This window comes from Carcharhinus amblyrhynchos, chromosome 11 (genome assembly GCF_965287045.1).
Source record: "Carcharhinus amblyrhynchos chromosome 11, sCarAmb.v2.hapA, whole genome shotgun sequence".
Taxonomy (NCBI): Eukaryota; Metazoa; Chordata; class Chondrichthyes; order Carcharhiniformes; family Carcharhinidae; genus Carcharhinus; species Carcharhinus amblyrhynchos.
This window is the reverse complement of record NC_137334.1, coordinates 15033719-15056997: the sequence shown is the minus strand read 5'-3', so window position 1 is coordinate 15056997 and position 23279 is coordinate 15033719. Positions and strand designations below refer to the sequence as shown.

The 23279-nt window shown below is 42.5% G+C and overlaps 1 protein-coding gene across 1 annotated transcript in view; it reads right to left on the bottom strand.

The window, feature by feature from the left end:
* Nucleotides 1–23279, bottom strand: part of creb1b (cAMP responsive element binding protein 1b) — an 87677-nt gene that overhangs the window by 15353 nt on the left and 49045 nt on the right. Inside the window, exons 3-4 of the mRNA XM_080198595.1 lie at nt 16707–16850; nt 6003–6103 (exon numbers count right to left, since the gene is read on the bottom strand). Coding sequence (XP_080054721.1) covers nt 6003–6103; nt 16707–16850 — 245 coding nt within the window. The remainder of the gene's footprint in view (nt 1–6002; nt 6104–16706; nt 16851–23279) is intronic.

Genomic DNA, 23279 nt, shown 5'->3' with positions numbered 1-23279 from the left:
ACTCTTATGAAGTGCTTTAGGATGTTAATGCCAAGTGTCTGTGCATCTCTTAGTGGTTTGTTGCAAAGGAGATGAGAAAGATACTTCAGAGGTGGTTACCTGCTTAATCTCTCCAACAACGAATGGTGCTTGAGAGGGGGATGTTTTTGTATTAAATTGAATATTCAGACTACATCTGACTAAAACAGTAGCTAAGTATATCATTGAAGAAATGCAATTTCTTAACTTACTCTAATCTTTTATACCAACATTATTTTGACGGTTTTTAACAGTGTCATCTGCAGCTGCATTCCTCTATCAAATATCAGCAAACACAAACAGATTATTCATCTTATTCAGAAGAATGCAGGGGTGGGGAGGGGAGAAATCTCAAGAATAATGCAGCACAGGAACAGGTCCTTTGGCCCACCACGTCTGTGCCGACACAAATACCCCTCTAATCTAATATTTTCTTGTCTCTATGTGGTCTATATCCCTCTTTTCCCTGCCTGTGCATGTATCTATCCAGATGCCTCTTGAATGTTGTTATGGAATCTGCTTCCACTACCTCCTCCAGCAATGCGTTCCAGGCATTTATCAGCTGTGTTAAAAACCTGTCCCTTATATCACTTTTAAGCATTCCCCCTCTCATTTTCAACCCATGCCTCGAGTAACTGACTCTTTAATTGGCTCTATCCAAGCCTATCATAACCTTGTAAATCTCTATCAGGTTTCCCCTCATCGTCTGATGCTCCAATGAAAACAATCCAAGTTTGCTCAACCTTTCTTCATAATCCATATCCTCCAGATCGGGCAACATGCTAGTACATCTCTTCTGCACCCTTTCTGATGCATCAACATCCTTCTAGTGCGATTTGATTTATTATTGTCACATGTATTAGTATACAGTGAAAAGTATTACTTTTGTGTGCTACACAGACAAAGCATACTGTCCAGAGAAGGAAAGGAGAAAGTGCAGAATTACTGGTTGCAGTCACAGCTAGAGGGTAGACAAAGATCAACTTAGTGAGAGGTAGGTTCATTCAAAGGTCTGATGGCAGCAGGGAAGAAGCTATTCTCAAGTCAGTTGCTACGTGACCTCAGGCTTTTGTATCTTTTTCCCAACAGAAGGTGGTGGAAAGGAGAATGTTTGGGGTGTGTGGAGTCCTTAATTATGTTGGCTGCTTTGCCGAGGCAGCAGGAAATGTAAATTGAATCAATGTATGGGAGGCTGGTTTGCGTGATAGATTGGGCTACATAAACAACCTTTTGTAGTTTCTTGCGGTCTTGGGCAGAGCAGGAGCCATACCAAGCTGCGATACAACCAGAAAGAATGCTTTCTATGGCGCATCTGTAAGAGTTGGTGAGAGTCGTAGCTGACATGCCAAATTTCCTTAGTCTTCTGAGAAAGTAGAGATGTTGGTGGCAACCAGAGTTGTACACAATACTCCAAATGCGGCTTAACCAAAGTCTTAGACAGCTGCAACATGATTTTCCAACTCCTATACTCAACACCCTGACCAATGAAGTCCAACATACCATATGCCTTCTTGACCACCTTGTCCAACTGAGTTGGCACTTGAACTGTTGATCTGCACATCTTGATCCCTCTGTATGCTAATATTTCGACAGGCTCTACCATTTACTGTACATTTTCCTTCTGCAGCAGACTTTCCAAGTTGCACCACCTCATATTTGTCCATGTTAAATTCCATCTGCCATCTTTCAGCCCAGGTCTCCAGCTGATTTATATCCTGCTGTATCCTCTGACAATCCTCCTATCGACTACTCCCCTAATTTTTCTATCATCTGTAAATTTACTGATCAGACTACCTACATTTTCTTCCAAATCATTTATATATATATACTACAGAGGCCACAGCACTGATCACTGTGGAACACCGCCTGTCTCAAACTTATAAAATTCTAACAGGACTAGGCAGGGTAGTTGCAGGAAGGATGTCCTCTATGGTGGGGGTATCCAGAACAAGGAATCATAGTGTAAGAGTAAACCTTTTAGGACTGTAATGAGGAGAAATCTCTTCATCCAGAAAGTGGCAAGTTTGTAGAATTCACTACCACAGAAAGCAGTTGAGGCCAAAACACACTGTTCTTTCAAGAAATTATATATAATTCTTGGGAAAAAGGGAGAAATCAAACGATATGGGGAAATGGAGGGATCTGGCTCAAAGGGCCAAATGGCCTCCTCCTATTTTCTGCGCATCTTGTTTGCTGTTGGTGGAATTTTGCTGCGTGACAATGGGCCACTAACAAGTGACTCCACTCCTTAGTTTTGGAGTGCATCAATTGCCCTGAGGATGTGGCAAAGCTTTATAAAAGTGCAACTTCACTGTGTTTTACTATTCATTGTCAATGATCTAGCTTACAAAGTGGCATTTCATATTGTTGCAGTGCACTGAAGCCACATAAAATGATTTGCAGCTTTCCAACAGTCATTAGATGACTAACAATAACACATATTGAGACCTTTTGCTACTATGAGAACAGTAGATTATGATACATACATACAGACAAACCTCTTCTCCAAAAGTCCTGGTTAGTAATGAATTAAAATCCCATTTCCAGATTTAACTTTTGAATTGGGCTTTATTTAGAGGGACATAAAGTACAAGAGCAAGGAGGTTATGTTGAATTTGTATAAAACACTAGTTCAGCCTCAGCTAGAGTACTGTGTCATTTCTGGGTGCCACACTTTAGGAAGGATGCAAAGGCATTAGCAAGGGTTCAGCAAACAATTCACAACAACGGTTCCTAGTTCTGGGGATGAGAAATTTTGGTTATGAAGCAACATTGGAGAAATTAGGACTGTTTTCCTTAGAAAAAGGTTGAGAGTAGATTTCTGAGCAATATTCAAGATTGATTGAGGTGTCTTGGGCACTGTGTAGAACAAGAAACTATTTCCACTTGTGAAAGAATCCAGGAGTGGGCAAAGAAAAGCCTCTTTATGCAGTGGGTAGTTGGGGGTTGGAACACATTGCCTGGGAGTCTGGTGTAGGCAATTCAAACTGAAGCATTCAAAAGGGAATTAGATTGTGATCTCAATGTGCAAGGTTATGGGGAGAAAGTTGGGGAATCATATAGGTGAGTTGCACAATTCTGCAATTCTCAGACTGCAAGAATTGAATGCATTTAACGAGCTGAGGGGTGGGGCAGGTTTAACACAAGTAATAATAAATTTAAAGGTACCAAGGGGAAAGGGGGGAAAGTTTCCCAATTGGCTCTTTCAATATCCTGTCTTCTATTACATGATCCATAAGAGCATAAGAACATAAGAAATAGGAGCAGGAGTAGGCCATCCAGCCCTTCGAGCCTGCCCCGCCATTCAATAAGATCATGGCTGATCTGTTGTGGCTCAGTTCCACTTTCCGGCCCTCTCCCCATAACCCTTAATCCCCTCTCTTATCAAGAACCCATCAACCCGCTTCTTAAAAATATTTAGCGAGGCAGCCTCCACCACTTCAACGGGCAGAGAATTCCAGAGATTCACCACCCTTTGAGTGAAGAAGTTCCTCCTCAACTCCGTTCTAAACCGCCTCCCCTTTATCTTGAGGCTGTGCCCCCTAGTCCTACTGTCTTTTTTGAGCGGGAAGAGTCTCTCCACCTCTATCCTATCCATCCCATTCGTCATCTTATACGTCTCAATGAGAGACGTATCCAGCTCGAGAACCCTACAAGAATACAACATTTCTCTGATTCTGGTCTCTTTGGCATCTGTTTCTTCTGTCTCATCACTAGTGGCCATGCCTTCAACCTCCAAGGCCTCCCTAAACCGGTTGGCTCTCCTCTTTAATCATAGAATCCCTACAGTGCAGAAGGCAGCCATTCGGTCCACCGACCACAATCCCACTCAGCCCTATTGCCATGACCCCACACATTTACCCTGCCAATCCCCCTGACACAAAGGTCAATTTAGCATGGCCAACTAACCTAACCTGCATTTCTTTGGACTGTGGGAGGAAAACCACGCAGACATGGGGAGAACGTGCAAACTCCACACAGAGTGTGGCCCAGGATTGGAATTGAACCCAGGTACCTAATGCTGTAAGGGAACAGTGCTAATCACTGTGCCACACCTTAATGTATTCCTTAAGCCTACCTCTTGGATCAAACTGTGCAACTGCTTCCTCACGTAGCTCAAATTCTGTAGTGTCAGATCTTGTCTGATTATGCTTACGAGAAGTGCCCTGGGATATTTTAATAAATTTAAGGTGCTATATAAATGCTAGGCAGTGATACGTGAAGCTGATACCATCAGTCTTAATTTCTTTGACCCTGTTTTCAGTATTGATGTGATATGGAGATCAAGTGGACACCTCCTCCATTCCAGTGACAAAGTAGGCCAAAAGCCACACTGGAATCAGACAACTTCGTAAACCATGGACTGAGGAGACAACTCCTTTCCCTTACAATCATTTGATACAAAACAATACTGAGCTATTGTGTAACTGACTCCAGCTTTGTCAAGTTGAGGTAGTTCTTCTGCATTTGAACATTTAAACAGTTCATTAAAAAAAATCAGAGCAAATTCAGGAATACAGTAAAAGGGGCGAGCTAGAACATAAAGGTATGTCCTTGAGATTCTCAGTCCTATTAACCTTCAGGCATTGGGGACAGTGAACTTGGAAAGCCCCTGATTTTTATTTCCAACCAATATAGCTCACATGGGGGAATAGTTAGCTCAGTTGACTAGATGGCTTGCATGTGTTTAAGAATAATGGCAACAGTACAAGTTTGTTTCCAGCTCTGATTGAGACAGACTTGGACCTGCCTCCACACCCTACCAAGTGCGAATGGGCAATGGCAAACCACCACTGATAAAAACTACCAAGGAAACAGCTCAGGGTGAAGGATCAAGAGATACTGAACTAAGGACCTGACTTCAGGCAAAATATATGACATAACTTGCATGTGTAAATATATTTTACTGCTGAACGCTGTTTAACTTGATGCCAATTTCAAATATCTGCTGCAGCTACTGTTCCATGGCCATCAGTCTCCCTCCAATATCTGCATAAAACAACCATGTTTCACCATTGAATCCAGACACAGAGCTGGTTTGTTGGAGGAAAGTACAAGAGAGGAAATCACAACCTAACTCATCTCATTACCCGACACCCTTACACAAACAGAGGGTGCTAGATTTTAAATCAGAGAACTATATACTTCAGTAGCTCAGGAGCCCCATGGGATCATTTGCCCACCATCAACTGCTACTTTAGCCTTGATCAAGTTGGGAATGGAACCCAGAATCTTCCCTTGTCTATATGGCTGTGTATGAGGCATTGCCCTTATCTAGTCAGTCAACAATTTGCGCAACCTATCCATTATAGTATCAGAGAATGTCAACCCTGCAGAAAGAGGCCATTTGGCCCATCAAGCCTACAACAATAATCCCACTCATCCTAGTAACCCCATATATTTATCTGACAAATCCTGAGGGGCAATTTAGCATGGCCAATCAACCTAGCCTGCAGGTCTTTGGAGCATGGGAGGAAACCAGAGCACCTGGAGGAATTTCACACAGACAGGGAGAATGTGCAAACTTCACACACATGGTTACCCAAGGTTGGAGTATGTTGATATTTTTCAAAATGGAAAGCAGTAAAATGAATGTGCTCATTTTATTATTCACTTGAGTTTAAATCAGCTTTTTCTTATTCAGTGAGAGGCCACTGGCAAGCATTTATTGCCCACCCTGAACTGTGACGAGAACACTATCATGAGCTGCCTTCTGGGTCCACTGCAGCTAGAGTGGTCTAGGTGCACCCACAATGCTGTCAGTTAGGGATCTGCAGGAGTTTGGCTCAGCAGCAATGAAGAACCATGGATATATATCCAAGTAAGGGAAGTATCTGCCCCACAATGGTTTCCAAGTGCCTGCTACCCATGATCTTTTAACAAGGAACATGTTGCAGAGATGGATAACATTTTGGGTTAAAACACCTCAAAGTCAGAAGTCCAATCTGAAATCAAGTCAGTAATAAAAACAAGTGATCACTTACCTATATGAAGGCCGCCTCGATAGAATTTCTCTACGTTTCTGTGAGTCAGTCATGCTATCCACAGATTCTTGGGAGTCCTCACTTTCTGGTATAGTGGAAATCTGAAATAAAGAGACGTTTCAGTGCCCTGCTAACCTTGTTGTTTCCAATTTAGCCACAAGGTAAATACTTTCATTAATAATAGATTATATATTTTATGGCTAGTGAAGTACTTTAGATATATTATGATGTACAGTATAATGTGGGACTCTCAGTGCCAATTTTCTTTCAAGCAAGATGTTTTAAACAGCAGTGTAATAATAACCAGATAATCTGTTTCTTTTGTGGATGTTGGGTTAAGGATAAATATTGGTTATGACACTGGGGAGAACACATCTGCCCTTGGGATCTTTAAGTTGCATACTCTGGGTGCTCTGATTTCCTCCCACACTCGAAACGTGCAGGTTAGGTGGATTGGCCAGGCTAAATTGTCCCCGAGTGCCAGGGGAGTAGCAGGGTAAAATAGTTGGAGTTATGGGAATAGGACCCGGGTGGGACTGTTGTTGATGCCAGTGCAGGCTTGATGGGCCGAATGCCTCCTTCTGCACTGTAGGGATTTTTTTCCTAATAGGTGGACAGAGCCTTGGTTTAAAGCCTCATCTAAAAGATGACATTACCAACAGTGCAGCACTTCCCTCAGTAGAGCATGGGAGTGTCATGTCAGATCGTGGCCAAGTCATTGCAGTGGAATTTGAACATGCCTGGCCAACTGGAGAAATGTCTGAACAAAGTTAAGGACTTCCAAACAAGTAGGGAAACTATTCCACACATCTCCTAGAATCTATCTGAAGATTCCAAGAGAACATGCTGTTTACAGACAGCCTTGGATAATCATTTTTTCAAGGAATCTCTAGTATGGCAGCTGTGACACGATCTACTCAAAGCATCTATTCTCTGGTTGCCTCCAAGTAGAAGTTTTATAGCAGAAGATTTGCACTATAATCAATGTTGGGATTTGAAAAAAAAATTAGCGAATTTAGTGCACACTACAACACTAAAATATCTACCGAGACTGTATGATAACTCAATCTCTGACTATACGAATATGTTAACTATTAGACTTCATTATACACTCCCTCCTATCAACTTCTCTCGTACTTGTTGCTGAACTTAAAATCATTTTGCACTGCCGCCTGTGCTCACTAAATTGGATCCCAGTCTAATTTTTAAAAAATCCATTTCCTTACCTCTTCCCATGTAACCTCCTCTGACCTTACAACCCTCTGCAATCTCTATGCTCCTCCAATTCCCAGTTGCACAGTACTGAGTTTCATCCCCTCTATGTTTTCATAGAATCCCCACAGCTCAGGAGGCGGCCATTTGGCCCACTGAGTCTGCACTGACCACAATCCCACCCAGGCCCTATCCCCATAACCCCATGCATTTACCCTAGCTAGTCTCCCTGACACCAAGGGGCAATTTAGCACAGCCAAGCCAAATAACCTGCACATCTCTGGATTGTGGGAAGAAACCAGAGACACAGAGGAAACCCACTCAGACACAGGGAGAACGTGCAAACTCTACACAGACAGTGACCCAAGCCGGGAATCGAACCTGGATCCCTGGCGCTGTGAGGCTGCAGTGCTAACCACTGTGCTGCCGTTTTGTGACTGTAAATTCAGTCGCCTCGGCCCTAAATCTTTCCACCGCTCCCCTCTCACTTCTTTAAGATGCTTCTTAAAACCTACTTCTCTGACCAAGCTTTTGGTCATCTATCCGCAAGTTGCTGATACGACTCGGTATCAAATTCAGTTTGATAACAGTCCTGTGCAGGACTCCATTAATCAAAATTGGTGTTGTTCACCACTGGTCTGAACGTGGTATTTTACGATATCTAAGGAATTTAACGCAATAACATGGATAACCATTGAATGTGGCCCACCTAAACATACTTTGGACCCTCACTAAAAAACATCAAGCTGTCACAATATACTATTCAGCACATGATCTAAGTTGCAGGTTGTATGTGAGGCACACTGTGTTCTGACAGTATATTCAGCAGGCGTTTTGAAGAAATTTTATATTGGGAAAATTTGCCAACCATATAAAATTAAAAGCCAGAGACTGTATTCCCGTAAATGAAGGTCGAGCAAAAATGGTCACCCTTTTCACAGTTCCGGATGATGCCTAGTCTCAGCTGCTGGGCAGTTAAACAACAGGAAAGAAATGAGCTCTCTTTGATCCTTTCGAGAATCTATCAGCCCCCACACCTCTGAGATTAATCACGTATTTCCCTTCTTCTTCCAACAACATTATAGATGGTAAGGGAAACTTTAAAGTTACTTCAATATAAGCTCGCCAGTGTCCCACCCAGCTGTTGGGAGAGGGACGCAGTCAGTCCCTGGAAATCACATCAGTAATAATCGAAGTCCAATACCCTGGATGTAATTTGTTCTCCATATATGACCACATCCCACTAGTTTATCAGGGGCAATATGCCAGAATAATATAAAACACTAGTTAGGCCACAGCTTGAATACTGTTTACAGTTCCGGACACAGGAAGGATATGATCAGGACAGGATGCACAGGAGATTTGTAAGGTCCTTGCCAGGAATTAATAATTTTAGCTATAAGCAAAGATTGGATAGGCTTGTTTTCATTAGAACTGGCAAAGCTGAAGGAAGATTTATTGAAGTGAATATAAATTCATGGGGCCCTGACAGTGGATAGGAAACAATGACTTCCTTAGCAGAAAAGGAAATAACCTGGAAGCACTGACGAAGTAGAAACAGAAAATGCTGGACAAACTCAGCAGACTAGCGGTATCCATGGAGAGAAATAGAGTTAATGTCACAGAGAGTTGAAGATAAGTATTTTTCATCCAGGAGTTGGGGAGTGCAACTCACTGCCTGAAGCAGGGTAAGGCAGGAACCCTCATCAAATCTGAAGTGCTGTAAGCGAGAAGGTTATGGACTTAGCTTGGATAGCTCTTTCTCAGCTGGCACAGATACAATGGGCTGAATGGCCACTTCTTGTGCTGTGAATTTCTATAATTTAAAACCTTTACTATGGATGAGGCATTCCTGCTAATCTCTATTGGATCCTTATTTCCCATCCCACCCCCAATCCTGCAGGCTCCAATCAGCGCCTGCTAATAAATTCTGACTAACCAGTTTTTAACTGGGTTTATATTGCTCATAGTAACAAGGAAGTGAAACAGGATAAGAGAGTTAAATAAATTAAATCAGATATGGGAAAGCTTAAAAGGGAACATTGTAAAACCTGGGAAATTAAAAACTTAAATGTTGTGCTGCAAATTATTGTTCAAATTAAATTTGATTAAATAATCTATCTGGCTTCCATCCCACTATCAGCCACCACACCATGACACTCAGGAAATTCCCTGTCCTCAAGCCCTGTACTTTGCCTATATTTTCCTGCTCACATTCTACAACTGTTAGATATTCTGCACCCTTTTTCCACAAAAATCCTTCACTATATTAAAGACATAATGCAATACTTCTAAATGAGCAGAGAAATATCATAATACAAGTGTTAAAAGCTACTGCTTGGATCACATTTTGCAGGCCCAATTAGATACTACCCTTCAATTCCTGGAACCTGAAACAGAATTCCAGTCTGAACTAATCGGATGAAAATCTAATTTTATTGCAATGAAAGCTTTACTCCATAAGGACTGCTCGAATTAATGTGGAAATGCCTGATGTAGAGTGTGAAAAGATGATGAAATGTTGCGTTTTCTAATATTAATCTGTGATGAACTCATTTAAAAATAGATCACAAATCTTCACATGCAAAAGGCAATTTTAAGACAAGTTTATTTTGTTAAATTAAGGGAGACAAAGCACAAGGGAATGTGCGCTGAATTGGAACCAAGGGAAGTGAGTCACCTACTTTCAACCAACTGTGTTGTTAATTTCAGAGCTTTACCAGTTCTGTTTTGTTTGTGCCAATAATTAATTCCAAACACTTGTGTAATCCAAGCTTACTGTGCTAACCATCTCCTCCTTCTCCACCCACACTTACTCATCAACCTGTCATACTGCACACTGGGGCGACTGAAATGATAAACATCTGGTCCATGGAGTACTTCCAAATGGACCATGGCATGTGTTTATCCTAGGAACAGTTGGGCAAAATGTTACATATGCATTTAAGGGGAAGCTGGATTAGCATAAGGGGGAAAGGATTACAAGAGTATATTGTTAGAGTTAAATGAAATAGGATGGGAGAGTATATGGAGTATAAATGCCTGCATGGCCCAGCATGTTCCCACGTAATATATTTGTATCCGAGTTGTGGTCACTCTCCATTGAAACTGCCTTAAGAAATAATCCTAGAAGCATTAAGCAAACTAAAATTACCATTACAATATTACGAACATATGAATTAGGAGTAGACACTCGAGTCTGCTCTGCCACTTAATAAGATCACGGCTGATCAGATTGTAACTTCAACTCCACACTGTTGCCTATACCTGATAACCTTTCATAAGAACATAAGAAATAGGAGCAGGAGTAGGCCATCTAGCCCTTCGAGCATGCCCCGCCATTCAATAAGATCATGGCTGATCTGTCGCTGCTCAGTTCCACTTTCCCGCCCTCTCCCCATAACCCTTAATCCCCTCTCTTATCAAAAACCCATCAATCCGCGTCTTAAAAATATTTAGCGAGGCAGCCTCCACCACTTCAACGGGCAGAGAATTCCAGAGATTCACCACCCTTTGAGTGAAGAAGTTCCTCCTCAACTCCATTCTAAACCGCCCCCCTTTTATCTTGAGGCTGTGCCCCCTAGTCCTACTGTCTTTTTTGAGCGGGAAGAGTCTCTCCACCTCTATCCTATCCATCCCATTCATCATTTTATACGCCTCAATGAGATCTCCCCTCATTCTTCTAAACTCTAACGAGTACAAGCCCAGTTTATTCAGCCTCTCCTCATAGCTCAACCCCCTCAACTCCGGGATCAGCCTAGTAAACCTCCTCTGCACTCCCTCCAAGGCCAAAATATCTTTGCGCAGGTGCGGCGCCCAAAACTGCACACAGTACTCCAGCTGCGGCCTCACCAATGCCCTATACAGCTGCAGCAAGACCCCCCTACTTTTATATTCAATCCCCCTCGCTATGGAGGCCAGCATCCCATTCGCCTTCCTCAACCCCTTGTTAAATCTAACTCTGCCTTAAAAATATATCGTCAATATCCTTCAGGATCTTAACAGTTTCGATCAAGTTGCCTCTTACTCTTCTAATAAGAACATAAGAAATAGGAGCAGGAGTAGGCCATCTAGCCCCTCGAGCCTGCCCCGCCATTCAATAAGATCATGGTTGATCTGAAGTGGCTCAGTTCCACTTCCCCACTTTCTCCCCATAACCCTTAATTCCCTTGCCTACCAAAAACCTATCTACCTGTGTCTTAAATATATTTAGCGAGGTAGCCTCCAACACTTCAACAGGCAGAGAATTCCAGAGATTCACCACCCTTTGAGTGAAGAAGTTCCTCCTCAACTCCATTCTAAACTGTCCCCCCCCTTATCTTGAGGCTGTGCCCTCTAGTCCTGCTGTCCTTTCTGAGCGGGAAGAACCTCTCAACCTCTATCCTATCCATCCCCTTCATCATCTTATACATCTCTATAAGATCCCCCCTTATCCTTCTAAACTCCAACGAGTACAAGCCCAGTCTATTCAGCTTCTCTTCATAGCTCAACCCCCTCAACTGTGGTATCAGCCTAGTGAACCTCCTCTGCACTCCCTCCAAGGCCAAAATATCCTTGCGCAAGTGTGGCGACCAAAACTGCACACAGTACTCCAGCTGCAGCCTCACCAGTGCCCTGTACAGTTGCAGCAAGACCTCCCTACTTTTATAGTCAATCCCCCTCGCTATGAAGGCCAGCATCCCATTTGCCTCCCTGATCACCTGCTGCACCTGTAGGCTGGGTTTTTGTGAATCATGCACAAGGACCCCCAGGTCCCTCTGCACCGTAGCATGCTGCAGCTTTTCGCCCTTTAAATAGTAGTCCCTCCTACTATTATTCCTGCCAAAGTGGATAACCTCACACTTGCTGAATTCTGGTGGATACAAACCAGACCACTAAAATTTTTCCTTGTAAGACAACCCTCGTATTAGTCCAGTAAACCTTCCCTGAACTGCCCTAATGCATTTATATATTTTCTTAAATAAGGAGACAATACTGTACACAATTCTCCAAATGTGGTCTCGCATAATGTCCTGCACTAATGAAGCGTAACCTCCAAATCAATTCCCCTCACAATAAATAACATTCTATTAGCTTCCCAAATTATTTGCCGTACCTGCATCGTAACCTTCATTCACGGTGACTCCGGCACCTCAGAGCTCTGCAATCTCTCACCATTTGCTTATCAAGCTTCATTATTATTTTTCCTGCCAAAACTCCCAACTTCACATTTGCCCGCATTGAACTTGACTTGCCAGATTTTTGCCCACTCGCTTCATCTATGTTCTTTTGAAGTTTTCTCACGTCCCCTTCACACACAAATTAGTTTTCTGCCTAACTTTGCATCGCCAAGAAATTTAGCAACCATATTTTCAGTCCTTTCATCCAAAACATTTATGTAATGTGTACAAAATTGAAGCCCCAACACCGATCCTTGAGGTACACCACTCATAACAATCTTCAGCACAATTGAACTCAGATTTGGGTTCAGTTGTAGGGGAAATTAGAAAACCCGAATTGAAGGAGGTGGTACGAGTGCAGGTTATAGAGTCATAGAGGTTTACAGTATGGAAACAGGCCCTTCGGCCCAACTTGTCCATGCTGCCCTTTTTTTTTAAAGCCGCGAAGCTACTCCCAATTGCCTGCATTTGGCCCATATCCCTCTATGCCTATCATTCCCATGTAACTATCTAAATGCTTTTAAAAAGATAAAATTGTACCCGCCTCTACCACTACCTCTGGCAGCTTGCTCCAGACAGTCAGCACCCTCTGTGTGAAAAAAAGTGCACCTCCGGACACTTTTGGATCTCTCCCCTCAAACCTATGCCCTCTAGTTTTAGGCTCCCCTACCACTGGGAAAAAATATTGACTACCTACCCTGTCCATGCCCCTCATTATTTTATAGACCTCTATAAGGTCACCGTTCAGCAATATCACGGATGGTTACCAGACAATGAAAGAGGGACATAACGGGTGAATGTCTTTATGTACCAAGAAACTGTTTAAAAAAAAGTAGAGAAATTTACCAGTGGAACAAATTTAAAAGCTTTTATCTAAATGCATGAAGCATTCGGAACAAAATTAATGAATTAACAGTGCAAATCGAAATAGAAAAGGTATGATTTAGTGGCAATTACTGAGAGACAGTTACAAGGAGACCAGGTCTGGGAACCGAACATCCAAGGCTACTCAGCATTTCGGACCGATTGACTAAAAAGGAAAAGGTGGTGGGTGTAGCTTTGCTGGTGAAGAAAGGGGTCAGTGTTGTAATGAGAAATGACAAACACAGGAGATGAAGATATTGAATCTGCCTGGGTAGAAATAAGAAACAGTAAGAAGTCTCAGCATCAGGTTGAACTCAAACAGGTTTACTTGGTGACAAAAGCCACTAGCTTTCGGAGCACTCGCTGCTCCTTCGTCAGGAAAGTGGGATTTCAGTTCGCAAACTGATCCCACAAACTGAAACTTCTCATCCCAACATCTGTTGTTGGGAAGATGTTAGAATCAATCAAGGAAACAATATCAGGACATTTGGAAAGTCAAAATGCTATCCATCAGAATCAACATGGTTTTATGAAGGGCAAATCACGTTTGACTAATTTGTTAGAGTTCTTCACGGATGTGACAAGCAAAGTGGATAATGGGGATCCTGCAGATATAGTATATCTGGACTTCCGGAAATTGTTTGATAAGGTGCAGCACAAAAGGTTAATTCACAAAGTTAGATCACGTGGGATTACGGGTAATTTATTAGCTTGGATAGATGACTGGTTGATGGGCAGAAGACAGAGTTGGGATAAATGTTTTTTTTCTGGTTGGCAAGAACTAACTAGTGAGGTCCCATAGGGTTCAGTCCTTGGGCCCCAGCGATTTACAATCTATATTCGTGACTTGGATACAGGACTTGGAAAGTCAAATTTGGAGATGACAAAAATAGGCAGGACAGTAAGCTGCAAAGAGGATATAGATACGATAGGACAGTGGGCCAGATGGGGTTTAATGTGGTTAAGAAAGAAGCATTTTGATTGGAAAAATGGGAAGGCGACTTTTATCTAAATGGGGAGACACTCTGGGGTGCTTAGATGCAGAGGGATCTGGGTGTCCTCATTCGCGAGAAATAGCATGCAGGTACAGCAGATAATAAAGAAAGCAAATGGAATGTTGGCATTTTTGGCTAAAGGAATAGAATATGAAGGTGAGGAAGTATTGTTGCAACTATACTGGACCTGGAGTATTATGCACAGTTTTGGTCCCCTTATTTGAGGAAAAATGTAGAGGCATTGGAGGCAGTTCAGAAGAGGTTCACTAGATAGGTTCCAGAGATGAGTGGTTTGTAATATGAAGAGAGATTGAACAGTTTAGGCCTATACTTTCTGGAATTTAGAAGAATGAGGAGAAATCAAATTGAGGTATTGATAAAGTAGGTGTAGAGCAGATGTTTCCTTTGTGGGGCATTCTAGGACAAGAGGTCATAGTCTTAAGGGGTAGCAAATTTAAAACAGAGTTGAGGTGAAAATACTTCTCCCAAAGGGTTGTGAATCTGTGGAATTCGCTGCCGCAAAGTCAGTGGATGCTGGGACAGTGAGTAAATTTAAGGAGGAGTTAGATTTTAAATTGATAATGGGTTGAAGGGTTATGGGGAGAAGATAGGAAAATGGAGATGAAGAGCAGACTCAATGGACTGAATGGCCTAATTCTGCTCCTGTATCTTATGAACGTATCTGTGAAATGGGATCAGTTCAAGGGTCAGTTTCAGTCAGTTTTGGGAAGTCAGCCTGTAAGTGTCACAAAGACAGGGACAGCTCTCAGTTAAGTAAAACTAAAAAAAAAGCTACAGATAGCAGACTTTCAAATAAAGAGGGCCACCACAGAAAAGGTACCCCTTTGGTGCAATTGTGTTCTGTTTGGAATGGCCATGGACTTGCAAGTGCACTGGTGTTGAATGTATCCAGGAATTCGATGAGAAGGAATCCCAGAAGGTGAGGCTAAAACCCAGGTAAGTGGGTCATTGTGAAAGCCACCTAAGTGGGAGGGATTTTTGAAGCACATGCCAAGGAGAGTGAAGGTGCGAATTCCCCTTCAGTGCAACAGAGTTTTAAGAGATTGGCTTGGTGTTTATTGACATCTGGTGGGTTCTTGAGAAATCCACAGATTCAGTATTGGTTGCATTTGTCATTTATTCTGTGTTGTATGTTCGACCACAGTTCATCTGTTAATACAGATGTACCTCATACTTACCCTGAATGTTAGGATACAAGCAGATTTGCAAGTTTTTACTCTGAACTTTTATAGTAACGTTTCTTTATTTCGCTTGTTCAAAACATGTGGAATCTTGTGGTTTTACTCCAAAGGTTGACGACTTGCACCTCAATCTTTTTTTTACTTTAAATAAAATGTTATTGGTCCCTAATGGGATCTCTGCCCCACAACCTGACCACATTGTTTTTTTTGTTTGTTCAAAACACGTGGCTTTACTTCAAAAGCAGACATTTTGAATCTCAAATTTTTTTAAAACTTTAAACAAAACATTATTGGTCTCTAACAGGATCTTCCTCTGCCACCAACCTCCCAACCACCCTATATCTGGCTAAGGATCGTTACACCAGTCACCAAATTTAAAGCCTCTCTGGCACTCAGTTTTATCATGTGAGAATTAGTTTTGCCACAAAACATCACAAAATTTCACACTGAAATTCTGGTTGCAAACAAAACGTTTTACCATGTGATACATCGGAAAGGCCTCATGAATTACTTTGTCATGGCGCAGGGAATCGAAATTTCTGGTATGCTATCCAATGCATCAAATGAAAATCTATTGAGTAGCTCTCTTAAAGATGGACAAATTCAGGGCAAAAGAAATGCAATGGTGTCTAACAAAAGCATGAAGGAAATGAAGCTTCATGTCGAATAAAATGTTCTGCAAGTCTCTTGCAAAGGTTTTCGTTGAAGCTTGCAATAATAAGAAAACTATTAATTGTTTAGCAAAACACAAAGCAAGGAAAAATGCTAACAATCGATGCTTCAGTTTTGCCTCCTCTCTACACTGACCTTAACAGTGATCAGCACTGCTTCCTCAGAGCGCGAGGGGCCCGGATTCAATTCTGGCCTCAGGTGGCCGTGCGTGGAGGTTGCACATTCTCCCCATCTGTGTGGGTTTCCTCCCACAGTCCAAAGGTTGTGTGTGTTAGGTTGATTGGCCACGTTCACTTGCCCCTTAGTGCTAGGGAGATTAGCAAGGTAAATGTGTGAAATTACAGGGATAGGGCCTGGGTGGGATTGTGGTTGGTGCAGGCTTGATGGGTTGAATGGTCTCTTTCTTCACTGTAGGGATTCCATGATAAAATTTTCTCCAAAAACAAAATCTGCATACAGCACAACCACAAAATAAAATTGAGCAGCAATTCACCTGAAATAACATGGACAAGATCAACCATACCACCCCCTTTCAAGTGCAGTTTATATTTGGATTAATATAGTGTACCTGAAGCATATGATTGCTTTAGTGGAACTTACATGGACAGTCTGAACTTGAGGCGACTGTATAACCGATGATTGAGCTGCCTGGATAACTCCCTGGACCTGAACAGTCTGCCCATTAGGCAACTGCACTAATGTTACTGTTGGACTGGTTGTGGATTGGATCCCAGGCATGGTTACCTGTAAATATCAAATAAAAGTTCATTTTTGCAATTAGTTCACATTTCATAGATTAATTCAATCTTATTCATTCAAATATTAGATACCATGATATGAGAAAAACACGCTCAGTATGTTAAGTATGCAGAAAAGCTGCCGTGTGCAAGAAACACAAACTTAAAACACAATTTGATTAACTCAAATTTAGAAAGGTGTCCCAAGGCCCTTCAGAGCGGTGTCTTCATGTTCACTGACATGTTGGTTTGTGGCAATCCACGAAAACTTCACATTTGCAATTTTCATCTTGTGTTCCAATCCTCTGCAACCTTCACTAGCCCTAGAGTTCTTGGAGAACTTGGTGCTTTTTCAGCTTTGGCCTCTTTTGCATTTTGAATATCCCAATGTAAGGAACTATATTTTCAGCGGTCCCAAGCTTTGGAATCCCGCCCGAAATCTCTTTGCTTCTCTCATCTTTTAAAAGCTATTTCTTTGATCAAACTTTTAGTCATCTGTCCTGATGTCTCCTTTCAGGTGCTGTGTTAAATTTGTCTATTTTTGCACTATACATATCAGTTGTTATTCAAAACAAGTATTAGGGGGATTGAGGTAGATTTGGGACAAACTGAATAATGAGGACAGAGGTTGTGGGGCTCACCTGGAGAATGGGGTCATAGAACTTAACAGCACAGAAAGAGGCCCGTCAGTCCATCGTGTTAATGACAGTCATCAAGCACTTACCCATTCAAATACTATAATCTCGTATGCCATGGCATTTCAAAAACTCATTTAAATGCTTTTTAAATGATGAGGGTTCCCACCTCTTTCACCTTTTCAGGCAGCGAATTCCAGATTCCCACCATACTGTGGGTGGAAAAAGCTTCTCCTCAAATCTCCTGTCCCTTGGTTATTGACCACTCTACTAATTACTTCGTATCTGCACTATGTCCCTCATAATTTTGTAAACCTCAATCAGGTCCCCCCTCAGCCGTCTCTGTTCCAAGGAAAACAATTCCAGCAGATAAAGTGAGGTCAGTAAGAGGTATACAGATAGCGTACGATAAAAAACACGGAGGATGCACACAATCTGGCTCAGCGTAACATGGTGACTGTGATGGCAAATGGGACCAGCTGTAAGAGCTGTGTGTTTATAGCAGGGGCAAAGAGTATAGCCTGAGTCTTTTCAATGGCTAGCTGGAGGAAACTGTCGGTCACCCAAGAGTGGATGCCAGACATGCAGCCCGATATTACAGCAGCAGAAGGGTCGACAGGAATAGTGGACTGTTAAAAGTTGAATAATAGTCTATCAGAATACATATTGGAAGCTGACCCCATGTCTAAAGACATGGGTGGCACAGTGGCAAGCACTGCTGCGTCACAGAGCCAGAGACCCAGATTTAATTCCTGGCTTGGGTCACTGTGCAATGTCTCCACGTTCTCCCTGTGTCTGCATGGGTTTCCTCCCCCAGTCCGAAAGACGTACTGGTTAGGTGCATTGCCATACTAAATTCTCCCTCAGTGTACCTGAACAGATGCCAGAGTGTGGCGACTACGGGATTTTCATAATAACTTCATTGCAGTGTTAACGTAAGCCTATTTGTGACACTAATAAATAAACTTAAACTTAGACTGTCATCTAAGGGCAGCATGTGGCTATGGAATAGGAGGGAACCATGGCGGCGTGATGGGGAACTGCAAGGTGGTGCTGTGAAGCAGAATAAGGCACCTTTAATAGTGATACTCTGGCTACAACTGGATAGGCAAGTGTTGAATCAAGCTGCAACAGCATTACCAAGCAAGGCAATGAAGGAGCCAGATTGGTGAGGATGGTTTGGTCAGTTGTGTCAAAGGCTGAGGGGATAAGGACCCATTATTAGCACGTCACAAAGTTTTGTTCAGGCTATTTCAATCCTGTGCAACTCATCTAAACAGCACTTAAAGTAGAGCCAGCATAGAGCGGGCAACAATTCCTCCAAGCAGCAGAAGGCAGTAAAACACCAACACATCTTTTAACTTTGACAAGGGGCAGTCATCAATGGCGGCTTTCATAGATGGATAAGAGGAGGATACCAGAGATGTGATTGAAGTGGATTATAAAAATGGGAAGATAGCTAACACTGCAAAATTTGAGATCAGCAAGTGTCTTTGATACACAGCATGATACACGTCAACACCATCGTGGAAAAAAAATTCGATTCATAATTTTGAGTTGTGAGATACTGATAAGGGTAAACCATCTGGATGAAAATGCCTTTTAGATTTGAACTGATGAGGTGTAAACTGCCTGACAATTTAATATCAGTACCTAATGTTAATGGGGTGAAATTTAACAATGTATGAAAAGAGTAGAACATAGAAACAGGAATAGGCTGCTCTGCCATTCAATTAGATTATCTACCTCAATGCCATTTTCTTGCACTATCGCCATATCCCTCAGTGTTATTAGAAATCAGTAGATTTCACAAAACTATTGTGAACATCCTCAATGAGTGATCTTCTACAACCCTCTTGGGTACAGTATTCCAAATATTCCCCCCCCCCGCCCCCGAGTGAAGAAATTCCTCCCCATCTCAGTCTTAAGTGGCCCACCCTTTATCCTGAGATTATGTTCCCTGGTTTTAAAGTTTAAACTTTCTAGCCAGGGGAAACATCTCATTCACATTCACCCTGTCACATGCCGTAAGTTTTGTAACTTTCCATGGAGTCAACCCTCATTCCTCAAAGAATACCAAGTCTCCTTAATCTGTTTTCATTAGACAATCCCACCATCCCAGGGGCTAATCGGATCAGTCTCTTTTGCACTCCGTCTCTGGCAAGTATATCCTCCCTTAGGTGTGGGAACCAAAGCTGTGCACAATACTCGAGGTGAGATCTTACCAAGGCTCCAGTTATTGGCAGTAAGACCGACTCCTGTGCTCAAACCCGTCATGATGAAGACCAACTTGCCATCTGCTTTCTGAATTGTTTGCTGCATGTGCATGCCAGCTTTTTGTGGCTCTCAGACAAAGTCCCCAGGTCCCTCTGGATACCCACACTTGTCAGCCTCTCATCAGTTGAGAAGCATTCTGCCTGCTTTTTTTTCTACCAAAGTGAATAACTTCACATTTATTCACACTGTATTCCAACTGTCATGTTCTGACCCAATTGTTTAGCCTGTCCGAGTCCCCTTGAAGCCTCTCCGCATTCTCCTCGCAACTTACATTCCCACTCTGTTTGGAAAGATTACAATTGGATCCAAATTATTTACATAGTATGAATGGCAATGGCCCTAATACTCATCCTTGTGGTACCCTACCAATAATAACCTGCCTTCCCAAGAATGATGCGTTTATTCCTATTCTCTGCTTTCTGCCTGTTAACTAATTCTCAATCTATACTACTACATTTCCCCCAATTACACGCGCTCTAATTTTATTTACTAGCTTCCGGTGCAGGGCCTTATCAAAATCCTGCTGAAAATCCAAATACACCACATCCACAGGTTCTCCTTTATCCATGCTACAAGTAACATCCCCAAAAAAACACTCAACGTTTGTCAAACATGATTTTTCATTCATAAATCCATGCTGAATTTGCCCAATTTTACCATTCTTTTCTAAATGTCCAGTCATATATTTTCCCTACTGCTGACATCACTGGCTACAGGGGAGTCCCAGAGGATTGGTGAATAGCCAATGTTGTTCCTTTGTTTAAGAAAGGTAGCAAGAATAATCCAGGTAATTACTTGCCGGTGAGCCTTACATCAGTGGTAGTGAAATTATTGGACAGGATTCTTCGAGACAGGATTTATTCCCACTTGGAAAAAAGTGGACGTATTAGTGACAGGCAACATGGTTTTGTGACGGGGAGGTCGCGTCTCATGAATTTGATCATTTACCATTTATACAGCTATCAGCTATTTATATAGCAATTAGCTATTTACCATTTATGTAGATGATCTGGAGGAGGGGGCTGAGTGTAGGGTGTAGAAAGTCTGCAGAGGGATCTGGATAGGCTGAGCGAGTGGGCGAGGACCTGGCAGATGGAGTACAACGTTAGCAAGTGTGAGGTTATCCACTTTGGCAGAAATAATAGTAGGAGGGATGACTATTTAAAGGGTGAAAAGTTGCAGCACGCTACAGTGCAGAGGGACCTGGGGGCCCTTGTGCATGAGTCGCAAAAACCCAGTCTGCAGGTGATCGAGAAGGCAAATGGAATGCTGGCCTTTATAGTGAGGGGGATAGAATATAAAAGCAGGGAGGTCTTGCTGCAACTGTACAGGGTACTGGTGAGGTTGTAGCTGGAGTACCGTGTGCAGTTTTGGTTGCCGCACTTGCGCAAGGATATTTTGGCCTTGGAGGGAGTGCAGAGGAGGTTCACTAGGTTGATACTGGAGATGAGGGGGTTAGACTATAAAGAGAGACTAAATAGACTGGGTCTGTACTCGGAGTTTAGAAGGATGGGGGGGGGGGGTGGATCTTATGAGACGTATAAGATAATGAAAGGGATGGATAGGGTAGAGGTAGAGAGATTCTTCCCACTTAGAAAGGATAGCAGGACTAGAGGGCATAGCCACAAAGGGTGGTGGTGGTGGGTGGGTGGGTGGGGGGGTGGATGCAGTGCAGTTTAGATCGGAGTTGAGGAGGAACTTCTTCACTCAAAGGGTGGTGAATCTCTGGAATTCTCTGCCCGTTGAAGTGATGGAGGCCACCTCGCTAAATATATTTAAGTCACGGGTAGATAGGTTTTTGACAGACAAGGGAATTAAGGATTATGGGGAGAAAGCGGGAAACTGGAACTGATCCACTTCAGATCAGCCATGATCTTACTGAATGGCGGGGCAAGCTTGAAGAGCTAGATGGCCTACTCCTGCTCCTATTTCTCATGTTCTTACGATCGAGTTTTTTGAGGAAGTGACAAAAATGATTGATGAGGGTGGGGCAGTGGATGTTGTCTACATAGACTTCTGTAAGGCCTTTGACAAAGTCCCTCATGGCAGACTGGTGCAGAAGGTGAAGTCGCATGGGATCAGAGATGAGCTGGCAAGGTGGCTATAAAACTGCCTCGGTCAAAAAAGTCAGAGGGTAGCAGTAGAAGGGTGTGTTTCTGAATGGAGGGCTGTGACAAGTGGTGTTCCTCAGGGATCAGTGCTGGGGCCTTTGCTGTTTGTAATATAAAAAATGATTTGGAGGAAAATGTAACTGGATTGATTGATAGGTTTGCAGACGATACAAAGGTCGGCAGATTTGCGTATTGTGATGGGGACCATCAGAGGATACAGGACGTAGATCAGTTGGAGACTTGGACGGAGAGATGGCAGATGGAGTTTAATCTGGACAAATGTGAGGTAATGCATTTTGGAAGGTCTAGTACAGATAGGATATATACAGTAAATGGCATAACCCTTAGGAGTACTGATAGGCAAAGGGATCTGGGTGTACAGGTACACAGGTCACTGAAAGTGGCAAAGCAGGTGCAGAAGACAGTCAAGAAGGCATACAATATTATTGCCTTCATCGGCTGGGGTGTTGAGTTTAAAAATTGGCAAGTCATGTTGACTCTTTACAGAACCTTAGTGAGGCTGCACTTAGAATATGGTGTTCAATGCTAGTCGCCACACTACCAGAAAGATGTGAAGGCTTTGGATTTACCAGGATGTTGCCTGGTATGGAGGGCATTGCTATGAGAAGTTGGAGAAACTTGGTTTGTTCTCACTGGAGCGATGGAGGTTCAGGGGAGACTTGATAGAAGTCTACAAGATTATGAGAGGCATGGACAGAGTGGACAATCAAAAGCTTTTTCCCAGGATGGAAGAGTCAATTACTAGAGGGCACAGATTTAAGGTGTAAGCGGGAAGGTTTAAAAGAGATGCATGAGGCAGATTTTTTTTTGCCAGGGGAGGTAATGGAAGCAGATACAGTGGTGATTTTTAAGGGGCGTCTTGACAAGTACATGACTAAGATGGGAATTAAGGGATATGTTCCTCAGAAGCGTAGGGTGTTTTAGTTAAGTCAGGTAACGTGGTTGGTGCAGGCTTGGAGGGGCAAAGGACCTATTCTTGTGCTGTAATTTTCTTTGTTCTTTATCAAAAAAAGAAGTTTCCATCTTCCTCCCTTCTTAAATAGTGAAGTCACATTTGATGCTTTCTGGAATTTACAGAATTTTGAAATGGTGTGAAACATTCATTCAAAATTGAATAATTATGAGAAAAGGGAATAACTTTCAGTTACATACTGAGGTTCATAATCTCCGGATGTCCCAAAGTGCTTTCATATGTCAAAAAAGTATAATTGCTGGTGAAATGTAAGGAAGTGTAAAGACCAACTAATGCAGAGAAGAAAAGGGTTTTCTTAAATAATGTTTAAGGAGGATAGAAACTTTCTCAGGTGAAATAGGGTTGATACTGAGAATGAGGAATGAATAAAAAGCTTGGTGGCATCAACATATATGTGGAAGGTGACCCCATTTCTATGG